The sequence below is a fragment of the Nelumbo lutea genome, chromosome 5 (genome assembly GCF_056320005.1).
Source record: "Nelumbo lutea isolate HS-2025 chromosome 5, American lotus-T2T, whole genome shotgun sequence".
Classification (NCBI taxonomy): domain Eukaryota; kingdom Viridiplantae; phylum Streptophyta; class Magnoliopsida; order Proteales; family Nelumbonaceae; genus Nelumbo; species Nelumbo lutea.
Genome location: NC_142688.1, coordinates 25,857,729 through 25,874,705, shown reverse-complemented (window position 1 = coordinate 25,874,705; position 16,977 = coordinate 25,857,729). Strand labels below are relative to the sequence as shown.

General features: G+C 36.5%; 1 protein-coding gene across 1 annotated transcript; it reads left to right on the top strand.

Moving 5' to 3' along the window:
* The first annotated feature begins 8,104 nt into the window (after positions 1 to 8,104).
* Positions 8,105 to 16,590, top strand: LOC148851158 (filament-like plant protein 4). The gene is given in 7 exon segments (XM_088942353.1): positions 8,105 to 8,380; positions 10,467 to 10,589; positions 11,583 to 11,781; positions 11,978 to 12,962; positions 12,964 to 13,791; positions 13,943 to 14,006; positions 15,532 to 16,590. Coding segments are annotated over 6 exon segments (2,649 nt in total). The 5' UTR covers positions 8,105 to 8,380; positions 10,467 to 10,481; the 3' UTR covers positions 15,997 to 16,590.
* The last annotated feature ends 387 nt before the right edge of the window (positions 16,591 to 16,977 follow it).

The window sequence follows — 16,977 nt, the reverse complement described above, 5'->3', positions numbered from 1 at the left end:
ATATACAGAATATAAGACTCCCATCATCCATTTAACGCAATGCATTTATATACAGTGTCACTACTTGGTGTCTAGATTATAAGCGTTTCAGCTACCTGACCTTCTTTCGAAGCATAGTTGTGGTCACTGTCTGTCTTAGTTAATTACAAATTAAGTATTTGTCACGTTGCAAGTGCGGGGCGTACATCATCAGTTGGGATCTTGATTGCTACATTAACAGAGTTTGACTTTAGCTAAACAATTAGTTGCTGTACGTAACATGCCATGGTTCTGATTTCTGATTGGTAATTCACATGTATTAATGTTTGGGTACTTATTAATCTCAATCTTGCATCTTACCGACACTCTATTCCTTTTTTTTTTAGCTGCAATACCGACACTTTATTTCAACTGCTCACTGTTTGGCACTTGATTCTTTTAAAACTCTTGATCTCACGAATTGTGGAGTAATATATATTCCAATTCCTATGTCGCACTCTGAAAGCGAAATCCTATCTCACCCTTTCTCTTGAAAATTTTTCAAATATCCTGACCCTATACATGGTTTGTCACATGAAATTGGTCGGAATCTTTCTTTTTTTTTTCACAATTTGGATCGAATAAAAGGAAAATTATTATTATTATTATTATTATTATTATTATTATTATTATTATAGCACATAAACTTTTTTTATTTACAATTAAACCAACTAACAATTTATCTGTCCATTTATTTATCCTAGTATGAAGAAGGCTGTTAATGGGTCGGGCAGATACAACAGTATCAAATTGATTTCACCCAGCTATATAGGATCTGGGTCTGCATTACATGTCCAAGTTATAATTGGGTCAGGTTTTAAACGGGTTTATTTTTTAAATTACATGTTAAAAGTATAACTGTCAATTATAATCACCACAAAGTTGATACCATTTTTTTATGTACCAAAGGCTCCATTTGGAAGAGTACAAATACAAATGTGTATGAGCGCAAAACTTTGTATTTTATATTAATATGTATTTATACAATACATATTTGTATTTATGCTCTTTTCAAACTGAGCCTAATAGAATACAAATACAAATATATACAAAACATAAGGTTTTGTGGTCTATATATTTACATTTATACTCCTTCCAAACTCAGCCTAATAAAAAAAATACACAACATGTGTCAACTTCTATTACAAAAGTTGATACTTAGCACTGATAATTAATTAATTATCGTATAAAATTGAGTATACTTGGTAATTTCTTGTATTTAGCGTATTGGCAAAGTAAAAAAAAAAAACGATATATAACGGTACTTCAACCCGATACCTTGATTGATAATTAGGTGGGTTCTGGGTTTGTTTTTTGAAAGCCATTATGAGTTTATTATTACAGATCGTAGGTGGTCTGTTTTCGGAGCTGATTATGCACATTTATTTATTGGGTTAGTAGCGGGTCTACCCTGACCCGGACAACACTAAGTATGCGATGATGTACGTGACCCACAGAAATTTGGAAGCCTAAATTTGGGGCCCTACACTTCACAGATCCTTTATTCATAGACGCCATTTTTGTTCAATAATTTTATGAGCTTCAGTCTTGTTCTTTTGTAGTAGTATTAGTCATGAAGCTAGATTCCAACTGACTAGCTCAATTGGAACTCTTCTTTGCCTTGCTTGAATCTCACCGTGGGCCTCTAATCTCATCAGAGTCCGATCCCCACATAATCGGATAATCAAATTCTCGTATACCCACTATTATAATTAGTTAGTTAAAAAAGTGAAAAAACAAATAAATAAAAAACTGGGAGAAGGAGATGCTCTCTGCTCTGGGCTTCGCAGAGACGCAGACCCTGAGTCCTGAGTCCTGAGTCCTGACCCAACTGTCTGTCTGATATCCCATTCTCAGCCAATTCTTGGAAAAAATAAATAAATAAAAATTAAACCCGTGTGGCATACATGCCACATTCAACCTTGGATCACACGTCCGAAAACCTCGTTGAACTCCTTTCCACGTTTGAGTTTGATGTCATTGATCTGGGCCCACCATCAAGACACGACAGCGTGATGAAACCGTTTGATTGACATCTTTTGCTACCTTCGATAAAGACAAACAGTCGTCATGTTAATTAGTAACAAGATCACTTCCTAAAGAGGCTCTAAATCGAGGTATTCGCCCATTCGGTAGTAGTTGTCGATCGGCTTCGGGCAGAATTTAAAGATGCCAATCTGATGGTTTTCTACCTTGTGATATTATATTATAACTTGCTTTCCGAATTTGTCCCTTTCTTTTTAACACTACTAGCAGGCTTTCTGTTCTATAAGTATACAGAGTTCTCTCTGCCGACGGTGGCTTCATTTGTCGTGTATCTAATTAAAAATCAGAAGGATCCCGTGTTTTAGCAAAATGATCTTTTCGCATGACACGTAGCACCTGGCTGATGTGCGTTGAGTCGGGGAAGCGTTGTGGTCCCATTGACGCATCCCATAAAAGAAAGTGGGTAACACGAACGTGGAGCATAACTGGGGACCACGTGTCTCCACCTCCTTGGATCCTCTCTCTCTCTCTCTCCCCCTCTACCGTCCACAGTCATGTTCTCGAATAAGGCGAGCTCCAAATTCTTACTCTGTCCTGAAAGCAGACTCGCTTATTCATGTCATGACTCACTCACTCTGTCAATTATCTGTGGCCTGGGGGCCGTGGGCTGTGGGCTGTGGGTCTCACTCTCACCCGCATAAAAACAGAGCTGAATAAGAGGATCCGGTGTTCAAAGTTCAAACCCTCGAATGTTGCGAAAAGCATTACTGTAATTACAGATTTTTAGAATTACCAAAACACCCTTATGGCCTGCGAGAAAACATGTAATTCGTTTGGGTGTCAAGTGCGAACAAAAGGCCCAGTACTACACTCAGTGCACGGTTCACCCTCAGGCCTCGGCCACTGAGAGATCACGTGCACGATGATTAGTCTCACCACTAAAAGCATACTTGCTGATGCGGTCTACCTGTACTACACATAAAGTGAACATAGGTAGCCTGACGTGGCAAAAACAAAACATCGATCATGTGACCACTCCAACTTCCAAGTAATTCTATCGTATTCTTTCTTCCTTTCCGTTTCGGATCATCGAATGGTTAAACTTAAACAGGATTAGCGACAGGATTAAAAGTTAAAACTCTATTAAAGCTAATAATATATATGCTTATCGAATGGTTAACCCTTAACATTCATCCGATGAAATACTTGCTGCCTTGCCTTACGGTTACAGGGTTACTCTCACTCTTTGATCCCATGCCTACGACCATGACCAGACACTTGCCTTTTTCTGATGATCAAAACCGTCCAATACGGCACGCAATAATATGAAGAAACCTACCAAAGTCAAAATAAAGGGTCAGATCCTCAGATGAAATTGACTTTTAACTTAAAAGAAGTAGCTACTACCTATCTTATCTCGCTGTGTGTTTTGCGTTTTGCGACGTTGGGTTGCGAAATACGGTCACCGCTGTCTGGGTCTACAGAGAGCGTACTCTCTCTCTCTCTCGAGCGTTGGAATAGTCGTTGCTCTCTGACATCATATTCACAAAGTCAAGATTTTTAAATGTCGGGATCAGGAATGCCCTTATTTGCCCTTGAAACGGGAAGATGGTACAATTATCGATGGCAGCTATTAAGGTAGACAATAGGGGTTATTCTGTAAGCGAAAGAAAATTTAGGTGGGCAACCTTTTTCTCCGGTCACTTCACAGTTCACACTTGACACCGAATGACCGAAGCGAAAAGGCGAGGGATGATGGGGAGTTTGGTAAAATTTGAGGTTATTTTCGTCATTTGAAAAAAAAGTATACGAAGGTGGTCACTTGTAATGTTTAATCACTGTCACTGGGTTTTCATCATGATGTTTAATGTTATTGGGGAGGGGGTAATTTCGTCATTTGGGTTTGGAAAGTTTCGAGAATTTTATCAATTAACCTTTTTGAAATCCGAAATCTGTGGGTCCCATTTATCGGTTTCTTTACTGGGCCATGGGGAACCGAAACCTGAGAATACACGCATGCGCCTTTTCCAGATGACGAAAATGCCCAGTGCTCTTTATTACTTCTCTTGTTCGTATTCAACAGAATCCAAGGTAGAATGTTTGCGATGCAAGGTAAAGTAACGGCTTTACCCAGAACAGAACAGGATAAAAAAGAAAAGAAAAAAGGTGAAATGATGGACTTCACAATTTCGGCAATCGTAAATGTATAAAACGACCAAAATGCCCCCTCACCTCTTTGGACTTTGGTATCCCGGACCCGAATCTTTCTCTCTGACGTATAATATATATGCCCAATAGATTATTAGTTAGCAAATAAATAAACAAACAAAGGGCCAAGCGGATTGCTGTAGGGTAGGTCGTTGGATTAACAAAAATGGCAGGAACACGACCCAAAACTAATCCATTGGACGGTTAAGATCGTCAGATCAAGCCATATCTTTCTGATTGGCTGGTGAATTACGATAGGTAAATTGTCACACTAGGATGATTCGGACTGGCGGCAAAAAGAACAAGTGTTGAGTTGGTGGAAGGACTGGTGTAAAATCTGCACAAATACAGTCAAACGGACTGATGTGGTCACTTTCATTTTTTAGAACCGGCCAACCTATGCTGTTGAGTTTAGTTCACATGGCCATTGGGATCGAGTGTTGAACACCAGGTGTGCATTATCTTTCTAGGACCATTGGAAGCTCTTGTTTTATTTTGTACTAATAATAAGAACAAATTAATGAAAACGAATATGCCTACATACCCAAATTGCTGCAGAGCATTGGAAATTGATTACTTGAAATTCTAAAATTGTTTTCTTGTTTATTTATTAACATTCCTCTGCTACCTCTGCTTCGGATGGTGAACATTTAATATATGTCCTTCAAATTTTATTATAGTTTTAATTTCAGTTTTAATGGCTACTAAAATACTTATAATTGTGTATTTATTTCATCTCTAATGGTAAAGTTGAAAATGTAAATTCAATTATTACTTTCCACCTCATTTAATCCTCTTTCATTAAATCTTATACTTGAATTATTAACTCCCATTTTTTATTATTAAATTAGATTTGTGTCAATATTTTTAACAAAATAAATCTATATATTTTAAAATTGACTGAAAAACAGAACCATTTTAATCCACGTAGTGGCTAAGCAATTCAACCATTCAAATCAACTTGATCAGTTCCAAGTCATAGTTAGGTAATAAACTTTTTAAAATAAAAAATAAATATAAAAATTTACAAAAAATGTATAAAAAATTAGCACATTTATGATATTTTTGTTAATCAAATTAAAAAAGATAAGTGTGATAAACAAGAATTATTTTTATTGGTAAAGAAAATAAAATACATAATTTAGAATTGACCAAAAATAAAATTATTTTACTATTTGGCAAAAATCAATAGTTCAAATTTTGGGTCAAACATGTTAACCTTTAATTAGGAATGGCAACAGGGCAGGGTGGGGACGGGGAGCCTCTCCCCATCCCCGTCCCAACTAACGGGGACAAGGTTATCCCCATCCCCATCCCCACGGGGATCCCCATTCCATGTGATTTTTTATAATGTTAACCATTTTGTTTTTGTTTTTTATTTTATTTAAAAATAAAAATAAAATAATTAAAATTTACAATCTTATTAGAAAATATTCAAACACATTAAACCATATTTTTAAAATATTAATATATAGATGTATGTGTACATATATACATATATAATGTATGCATACATACATATATATTAGTGGGGATCCCACGAGGCGGGGATCGGGGTCACCACGAGGCGAGGAATGCTCTCCTCATCCTTGTCCTCACCTTGTCCCGCTAACAGGGATGGAAATTTTCCCATCCCCATCCCTTGCCCCATTTAGGATAGATCCCCATGGGGATTAGGGAAATGGGGAAAATTGCCATTCCTACCTTTAATGTCATATATATAAATAATAAAAGTTAATAAAATATAAAAATACAAAAATGAAGAAATATATAAATTTTGCCAAAATAAAACATTTAGGCACATGTATAATATCATATATTTATCATTTTAAACAAAAAGTAAGTGTGGCATATTAGAATTATTTTTACATATAATAATACAAAAAAGTTATAAAAAAGTGAACACTTCTATAATTCTATATTTACACTAATATTAAAAATATGAATAAGATTGTAAAACTTTATTTTGACTAAAATACTCATTTTTGAATTTAGTTTCTATTTAATTATGAGGTTTAAATTATATATTGAACTACTACTTTTCACCCCATTCAATCTCCTTTATTTAAACCTTACATTTTTTTTATGATATATGAACAAAATAATACACAAAAGATTAAATAATACAAAAAGAATAATCTAGCCAAGCAAGTAGGCCTAACAATGATACTTGAAACTTCAAAACTCATTCCGATTATCACATAGTTGGATGACGTATTTCTGTAATCACTAATCAGATTTAAATTTTCAATTCATATTCAATTAATAATAAAAAAAATAAAAATTTATAAAAAATTAAATACATTATTATTATCATTATCATCATTTAGAATTACCACGTGAAAAAACATATATAAAGAGAGGGTACATGTCTACTAATAAGAACCAATTTCCCATTCCAGGTGTTTTGTAGTCGCTTGGAGTTTATTTAAAACATATGTACCTGGTAGAAGAGTTGAGGAAATTGATCCTCTCGACCCGTTTCATGACTGACCTGGAAATTAAGCAACCTGTTTGGAATTTGGACGGATTCAGTGGTTCAACCACTTGATTCGACACATTGACGTCTCCATGTTTGGGTCGGTGGGTGGAGTGATTTCCATTACTATTTTTTCTTTTTCTCTTTTCTTTAAACAAATTAAACTTTGTGACTTTTGGACTCGAAGTTGGAGAAAAGAAGAAAAGAAAATTGGGTAGAGACTAGAGAGGGACATGGACATGGACATGGACAGCAAGGGTTTCTCACCCAAAGCCCAAAGGGGGACAGCCTGGATTGGGGCACTTCATTCCTTGCCTTGATGTGGTATAAATAAGGGTAGGTTGTGCAATAAGGAGCTCCTTACCTTGACCCATCTAAACATACCATTTTCCCTATATTACGTTTATGATTTTATCCATTAAACCGGCTGTCACTGGGATTGACCTGCCCCTCACACCTTTCTTCTTACTTTGATGTTAACTCTGACTCATGCACACGCTTTTTGGGTTAATTTAATAATAATAATAATAATAATAATAATAATAATAATAATAATAATAATAATAAAGTCAGATCCATATATAGAGTTTCGACCAAGCAAGCATCCGACCCTTATAATCTTCTTCCTCTGTATTAAATTGACATTAAAACAAAAAAAAAACAATAATGTCAATATGTCATTTTCTAATCTATTATTTATTTTTGTTTGTTTATGAAAGTGAGGAAGGAGTGAATGAATAGACAAAAAGCATATTTTAGATAGGCAAGAATAAGATCAAAGGGCCAACTTTAAATCAGGAGCGTAGATGAGTCATGAGATGAAGGAAGGAAGGAAGGTACAGATACCATAATCAATCAAGCATGCCATCTTAACACCCAATCAAGCAAAAGAGGTTGAAGGCAGTCCAATTAAAGAAGTCCATTTAGGAAACGGCTCATACAAGAAAACTACCCAAAACTAAAGTGAGTACCCATCGAATGGTGCTGTGGTCCTGGTCCAGCCCTCCCCCATTTTTTTATGGTAGTTAATGCATGTATATCTTCCTTTCTTTTATGGGACTATGAGCTTTACATAACGGATAACGCCTGGGTCTTGTCTGTGTGTATACAAAGAATACAGTGTAGAGTAGCGTACAGTTCAGATCCAGTCACTGCCACTAAGTAGCAGGAGTTTATCGTACATTTCTCTGTTATTGGGGGTACTTTGGTCATATTAAAATAAATATAGTCCGAATCCAGGGTGAGGGTGGTTCATCAATTTCTTTCCGGAATTTTTTTTTTATTTTATAATTATAAAATAAAAAATTGGAATTGTTTTTTAGTTATTAATATTTTGTGATAACATAATAATAATAATAATAATAATCAAAATAACCATATTTTGGAGGCTTTTGCAACGTCTTGCTTCGAGTGGCACCTACCGCGAATATTTTAGCGCACCCAACACCCACCACCATCTCCTACTCTTTCTCTCTCTCCCTCTCTGCAACCGAAGAGGAAGAAAGCAGAAAGTAAAAAAAAATGAAATTAAAAAGAGCTTCTAAGTTTTCTACTTGAAAATTTTTTCTTCTTTGAATCTCTAAGAACTTCCTCTCTGCAACTATAGAATTTGTTCTTCAGATCTGCTTTGAACTTCCAAATTTTCTCCGTTCCTCTACCTTTCCCTCTGTTAAAGCGCCATTTCTTCAGGTATGGTGGATTTTTAGTCCATCGTCTCGCCTTGCACTTCTTTTTCACTCTTTCTAATCTGGTTCGTGAATGTTGTTCTATGGTTAATCATCCTAGCTCGACTCTTTTTCTTTGCTTTTGTTTGTGTTTCGAGTTTGTTTTGAGGGTGATGTTTTTTCCTTCTTTGGCATTTCTTGCTTATCTTATGAAGATATCCTTTTGGTTCTCCAGTCCACATTGGTTGCTTTGTTTTAAGCCTCAGCAATATAGATTTTATTCTGTATCCTCTTTGCTTTTTTGTTCGAATTAGTGGATGAAGGAGGAGGTTGGCCGTAAATGCGGATGAAAGAAATGTTTTTTTTCCTCCTTTTCTTGGTTTTCCCCTGATTTGGAGTCTGAAGCCGGGATTTAGCTTCTGTTTCATTTTTATTGTATGAAATCCTTTTCAACCGTTGTACTCTAGTACTGTTGCTTACAGTGTGTCTCTACTTATTTGAGGATTTTATTTTGCATTTCATTTATGACAAGCCAATTTATACCTTTTTTTTTTTTTACATTAATCAGAGACATTAGGTGATTTTCAGATAAAAACATTACTTTTTCTAATTCTTTATATGTGTATGATTATTTCTTTTACATGTCTATAAATATATTTATGTGGTTATGTTGTTATTTTTTCCTGGTCTGAAGTATCGATTGGATTTCTAATAGTCATTCAAAATAGAGATCCTTTATAGTTTGAGAGGCTCTTAGATAGTCAGATTAGATCCGTGGATATTTCTGCCCGGCATTGGCTGGACTTTCTCATTTCATTAACATGCACAGACGTTTGATTCAGGTATCTCAATTGATAAAAAAAGTATCATGCAATCTGCAGACAAAAGATTAGTGTCTGAATAACAAGAATTTTAGTGGGAGAATATTTTTCCTGGTAATGCATGTCATTATCTATGCTTATCCCGTCATCCAGGGGAAGGGTGTCGGTAGCTTGTTACTTGTGAATTTTCTTGGTTGTTTGAGCTTCAGATTCTCTTGATATGTTTATACCTTTTTTTTATTCTTTTATAAAAGAGATTTTATTCTTCATTTTTATTTGTTCGAGTTCTTCTCTTGCCCGCATTTCCTGCAAATATGTTTTGGGTTTGTTTTCTTTCCACCGCCAGTGTTTGGCCTGGTTATCATGTTGCACGGTTGATATTTGACAAGCAGTAATAAGGTGAAGAATGCTGTTATTGGCCGCACTGCTGCCTGAAATAAAGGGGAAAAAAGAAAATTACACTAGAAGAATCCAAAGGGCTTAGACATCTAGGTAACATTTTCAGTGTATTTTTATGTTGACATGAAGGGTGAATGGCTGTTGGATTGCATCTCAATTCAGTCTAGATGTCTTACCTTTTAGGAATTCATTCTTTGGTCTTTGTTACCATAGCGGACTCTGATTGATAAGTTGGGGTTAGGATACACTACCGTGAGCCATGAGGACTGATTATGTGTGGCCATAAATTTCATAGACAGGAAAAGTATACCCATGTTCTTACCAGGCATAAAGAATTTGAAGAAGACTTGCATCATGGCCCTCTAAGTTGCATGGTCATGCAGATGATGTTGCTTGTACAGAGACATGGACTTCAGTTCCTCAGTTCTGGTTGCAGACCATTTTTAGCTAACAAACAGTGGGTGGAAAATAGGGGGATTGGGGTTCCAGTCTAGAAATCAGCGGCAATCTAATCAGGGATGGTGTATTTCCACTTTTTTTTTTTGTTGCAACATCAATGGGAGTTAGAAGCTTATGGTGGTGGTGCTAGAATTTTCAAAGACTTTTGCAACATTTTATGGGTTTTTCACGACTACAGTTCTATGAAATGTTGCCTTGTCATATGGTTTGACAAATTATTACTGCATTATTATTATTTTTTTTTTGCCTTGTTCTGAATGGAGATGACATTTTTAGCAAACTACAGTTCTATGAAATGCTGCCTTGTTCTGCATTATTTTTTTTTTCATTTTTTGAATGCCTTTTTTGTTCTTCCATTTTTATCATCTTCTTTCCATATTGCCTCCCTCAAAAGAAGGCTTTGGTAGCATTGCTAATTCCATCTACATGCAGGCTTTATAATTTGAGATGGACCGCCGCAGCTGGCCCTGGAAGAAAAAATCATCAGACAAAACTGAAAAAGCAGCTGCTGTATCAGATACTGCTGGTGCTTCAGCTGGATCTCAAGCAGAGCAGGTTTGCTAAAGTTGAAGCTATAATTTTATTCATTTATGGATCATGCTTTGGGTTGCACCTTTTACTTCTTTTTTGTTGTTTTTGCAAAAATATTTATAGAAGGCGATTACCCAATCTTAGTCCCAGCTATCTGTGGTCTTGGGTGGGGTGGACCGGATATGGTCCTAACCTTTGGCATTTTTGTTGCACAATGTGGGGCGAATTCCAGACCATTGATCAAACCTGCGAGCCTTTGGAATGGCCCTAATTTTGAGATTGATCTCCCTCTTCATGTTTTACTCATATCCTGTTAATACAAGCCTTAGGAGGCAGCAAAAGGTCTTAATTAAAAATTTCGGAGTTTGATGATGTAAACACATGGTTAATAGTAGATTGTACTATGATGTTATGGTCTTTTGAGGAGCCTTATAAGTTATAATTTTGCAGGATTTGTATGTTGCATTTTGATAGAACTATCAAATGTCCTGCTTTTGGGAAATGAAAATGTTAATCCTCTCTTATGGTTTGGTAGCTTGCTCATATTTCCCAAGCTTTTGTATGGTTTACCTATCTGGGATGTATGGTCCAACCTCTTTTTGATTCTTATTTTCTTTGCATGGTAGACATCTATCTATTTGTTCCATTGATTCTAGAAGTATGATCTACATGGCAATAAAGTCTTGAAGAGTTCATGCTCATCTTACATATGATGCTTGAGTTCTAACGTTCTGCTGTTATGAGTTGAATTTGAGTTCTATTTCTTTCTCTTGCTGTTTTCCTATTTTTCTAGGTTGTAATTGTTTTTCTTCAGATCTTTGTTATCTATGATGAAATATGATGCTTTGAACTAGGTCTTTTGCTGCAAGTGTAATGCTGGCATTTCTTTTCTTTTCTTTTTTTTTTTCTAGCTTCACATATTACAGTGGTGATTCTGCTATTTGTTAATCGTTACTGTAAACTGTCACCTTTTGTGCCTTTTTAGGGTTAATGGTTTTTTTTTTTCTATATTGTCAGGATAATCCCAAGAAAGTAAATTATGTCCAACTTCCTGTGGAGTCATATAATCATCTGACTGGATTGGAGAATCAAGTTAAGGTGATGGAGGGTCAAATTAAGATATTGAATGAAAATCTGTCCTCAGCACAATCAGAGATGACTACCAAGGACAATCTGGTCAAGCAGCATGCCAAAGTTGCTGAAGAAGCTGTCTCAGGTACAAACTACAAACATGCTTTTTGCAATGTAGAAAATGCTTATTGCCTGAATGTATGCAACTTTTCTTTGGGGAAAAGTTCCTGCAATTGGATACCTTTTTTTTTTTACTTGGTAGTATTCAATTGGTCTTACTATTTTCATGTCATGATTACCTCTTAATGGTTTCCAAAACTGAGCCTCTCTGGTTAATGCAGGCTGGGAAAAGGCTGAAGCTGAAGCTTCAGCATTGAAACAACAACTTGAATCTGTTACCCTTCTGAAGCTTACTGCTGAAGATAAAGCATCTCATCTGGATGGCGCTCTCAAAGAGTGCATGAGGCAGATAAGAAATTTGAAGGAAGAACATGAGCAGAAATTACATGATGTTGTTCTTACAAAAACAAAGTTGTGGGACAAGATCAAGCTTGATCTTGAATCAAAGATTGTGGATTTAGAGCAAGAACTTCGTAGGTCCTCTGCTGAGAATGCTGCAATTTCAAGGTCACTGCAAGAGCGTTCCAACATGCTGATGAAGATCAGTGAGGAAAAATCCCAAGCGGAGGCTGAGATTGAACTTTTAAAGGCCAACATACAGTCATGTGAAAAAGAGATAAGTTCACTTAAGTATGAGCACCATATAGTTTCCAAGGAGCTTGAAATTCGGAATGAAGAAAAGAATATGAGTATGAGGTCTGCAGAGGTAGCTAACAAGCAGCATTTAGAAGGTGTGAAGAAAATTGCTAAGCTCGAATCAGAATGCCAAAGATTGCGTGGCCTTGTTCGAAAGAAGTTGCCTGGCCCTGCTGCATTAGCCCAAATGAAGCTGGAAGTTGAGAATTTGGGCAGGGACCATGGGGAAACCCGATTACGGAGATCTCCTGTAAAAAGTCCTAGCCAACTCTCTGAGTTTTCCCTGGACAATGTTCATCAATCCCAGAAAGAGACTGAATTTCTCACAGCACGTTTATTGGCAATGGAGGAAGAGACAAAGATGCTGAAAGAAGCTCTTGCCAAGCGTAACAGTGAGTTGCAAGCTTCAAGAAACATGTGTGCTAAAACCACCAGCCGGCTTCGAAGCTTAGAAGCACAGTTGCAGGTAGCCAAAATTCCTATCGAAGGCTCCTTATGTCAAAATGCAAGCAACCCTCCTAGTTTGACATCCATGTCCGAAGATGGAATTGATGAGGATGGAAGTAGAGCTGGTCAAAGATACTGAGCATACTATAGAACATGAATTGGGAACTGCTGTTTCTAAGATTCATGATTTTGTAACATCACTGGGCAAGGAAGCTATTATGGCCGTGCAGGACAGCCCTCCTGATGGGCAAGGATTGTGTCAAAAAATTGAGGAATTCTCTGCCTCTGTTGACAAGGTTCTATGCAACAAATTGAGTTTGGTCAACTTCATTCTTGATCTTTCTCATGTTTTAGCCAAAGCAAGCGAATTAAGCTTTAGTGTCCTGGGTTACAAGGGAAATGAAGGAGAAAGCAACAACTCTGATTGTATAGACAAGGTAACTTTACTAGAAAACAAGGTAGTTCAGGATGACACAGTGAGAGAGAGGCTTCCTAATGGTTGTGCTGACATTCCTCACTCTACTTCTGATCCTGAGGTTCTTCAAGAAGGAAGCTTTATCCCAGGCTTTGGATTGAGGTCCACATCATGCAAATGCTCATTTGAGGAGTTGGAACAATTGAAATCAGAAAAAGACAGTATGAGAATGGATCTCCAGAGGTGTACTGAGAATCTGGAACATACAAAGTTCCAGTTGCAGGAAACAGAACAACTTCTTGCTGAACTTAAATCACAATTTGCTTCTTCTCAAAAAATGAACAGTTTGGCAGATACACAGTTGAAATGTATGGCTGAATCTTACAAGTCACTTGAAACACGTGCAGAGGAGTTAGAAGCTGAAGTTAATCTTCTGCGTGCCAAAGCAGAGACTTTAGAAAATGAACTTCAAGAAGAAAAGATGAATCATCAGGATGCTTTGGCTAAATGCAAGGATCTTGAGGAGCAATTAAAACGGTGAGGCACACAATTGCTTCTTGGAGCATTTTCTTTTGTCTTATTCTAGCCAATTCAACTAGGCTTTGGCCATGTTTCCTCTATATAATAGCTAGCTGATGCTTGATTCATTTTGTTTTGTTTCTGACATACCCTATTCTATTTCTTTAAGGAATGAGACCTGCTCCAAGTGTTCATCAAATTCTGCTGTTGATATTGATATCAAGACCAAACAGGTATGGAGTATAATGTATCACACATATTTGTAGTAGTGCATCTGAGTGTTTGAAATGGCTATTGCATACACATAGATGGGTGAACTGCCCAATCCAGACTATTGATCAGAGAGGAAACCATCTGGACTGGTGATGCACTCACTTCTTAGTTACCAATCCATATTGGTTCCACATGTACTAGTCATTAGGAAATCTATTTACCTGACCATTATACTTCAATTCATAGAAAATTAATTCATGCAATGAAAGTCATAGATTGTCCATACTTCAGAATTGTACATTTCATGAACCATAAGTGAGTGCAAGCATGGAAAAATTCTTTGTCCCACACAATACACATTTTCTTGGTGGATATTAAGCTTTGTCTATAAATCTGGTTGACCACATATGGGCATCATATTACTGACATCCTAACGTGCCAATTAGAACCTGTTGTAGTCATTTTCTTTCTATGCCCATATGCCTAAATTTGACATGTGGAGTGTTGGATTTTCCATGAAGTCATGTTAAAGTCAATATTTTATAAATCTGGTCATATGTCAAACTGCTGGGACTGGTAGACATGATCATCTGATCTAATGTTCTTGTTTCAACTATACAAAACTATGGACAGAAATGAACATTAAAAGGTAAAAATAAAATGAGAGACATATTTAAATAGGCATAAATGCAATTAAAAAAATCAGTATGAATAAGTTTCCTCAATTCTAGATGGTTTTGACATAAAATTATTGGTGATTGACCTGGTTTAGACTGAACCTTTCTTGGGAAGAGTTGATGCATTGAACAATTCAACTGTTTGATGCAGTTTTCTGAAAGCACTGCTGCAAATAACAATTAGCATCTTAATAGGGTTATGCATATGGAATGCAAACAGATATAGCTTTGGTGAATCTAATAAATTAGATTAAATGAACCTAATTAGGATTAGGAAATTGACACTCTTTAATCACCATGGTAAATACTGATAGAGGACAAATGAGATGGCATGAATTCTAAGTTCTACTAGGGTTCCTCCATGCCCCTTTTTTATCATTTATTTTTCCACTTCTAACACATTTTTTTTATCTTACATTTTTCCCCATTGATGTATGCACTTGTTAGTTGGGACCATCAAATTAGCTTTTGGTTGGAACCAATTCTTTCTGTTCAGAGCCTATTATGGGTTTCTTGTTGTTGATTTTTTTTTTTGGAATTGTTTTAACATTAATATATAAGGAACTATTTGGTTGGTTATCAATCTGAGTGACTGCACATTGTATTTACTGCACTATTGCTTGTATTTTAACATTAATATATATTAGGGTTTTTGTTTTCTGGAAGGTTTGCCGGGGTTAATGTTTACCCAACAATTTGTAAACAATAAAAAGAAAGCTATGAAAAATATCATGCACAGATGCTCGCATGCAACTATGATTTTTTTCTTGTGTTCATTGTTGTTGCACACTTTTGCATCTAGATTCTATCCTTAAGGCTGATAAAGAGATGTATGAACTTGAACTATTCTTTTGCTTTGTCATCATAGGAGAGAGAGATAGCAGCTGCAGCAGAAAAGCTAGCAGAGTGTCAAGAGACCATATTTCTCCTAGGCAGGCAGCTGAAATCTATGCGGCCTTCAGTGGAATTTGCAGGTTCTCCATACAACGAAATGCATCAGAGAGATGAAGGTTTCATTGAAGATGGGTCAATTTCTAGTGGCTTGAACCGGCGAGGCATGCATAGTTCACAAGACTTTGATCACACTGAAATGGAAACATCTGTTTCTAACATAAGCAGATTGGGTGGAGAGTTCCCATCAGATGCATATAATTCCATATTTAGTCCATCTGACACTGAAGCTAATATGCTCATGAGATCGCCAATCAGCTCCAGGCGTCCAAAGCACAGGCCTACCAGGTCAGCCTCCTCTTCTTCATCTGCCCTGACGCCAGAGAGACATTCACGTGGATTCAGCAGATTTTTTTCCTCAAAACCAAAGAACAACCATTAGCCAGCAACAAGGCCAATTAATAGGTCCTCATGGCAAACACAGTGGTGGAGATTTTTGTAGATAGGGGATTTGTGCCGTTTTTGACAAACCTACTGACGGATCAACCTGGTCTAGTTTTGATGCTTTTTATCCTGGAAGTAGATATATGGGTGCACAGACATAAGATGACATTGGCTGATCATTGATCAATCAGCTTTGATACACAGTTACATGTGGGAGATGTATAGTTTAATTATTTGCATGTAAAGCATTCCTCATCACTTTTTACTGTACTTCTATTGGGAGGTGGGATTTGTGACATTAAAAATCATTCATGGTATCTCGTAAAAACTCTTGGGTTTTCTCACTTTGTTTTGAGGATGGTGAGGCCAACCAACCTCGGAATTCGGTCGTGTACTAGTAGCATAGACGATGACGTTTCATAGCCATAGGGTTAAGGTTAGGGTGTTCTTTTTTTGTTTTAGGAATGGTTTGTACTTTTTGTATATGATCACTTGATCACCATATCATTCCATTGGGTTTTCTTTTTTCTTTTTGGTGTAATGGTTTGTTCTATTTGACATAAGATATTAAGATCTAAATCTATTTACCGAATTTGTTCTTTGTTCAAGGCCGACTTTTCAGTTTTCACTGGGAGATGTACGCAGATGCGAGTGTGCCAACTGCAAACTACCCTCTGGTTTGGTATTTCCGCTATGTATATATTATGCTATGCTGTTTCTATGAAACCAATTGGGATTTGGGAGGTAGGAGGTTGATTTGGGCACATCCCCAATTTTCATAATTAAATTAAAGTTGGTACCCTTGGAGAAGTACATAGTTTTTTTTTTTTTGATACAAAGAGAAGTACATAGTTTTACGAAAAGGTACCTTAACCTTTATCATCATCATAAAGTATAAAGTATAAACTATGAACAGGGTGGCTATTCTCTTTTCAGTTTTCATTGCGGTTTTTATAAAGAATCAGGCCAGAAATGTGTA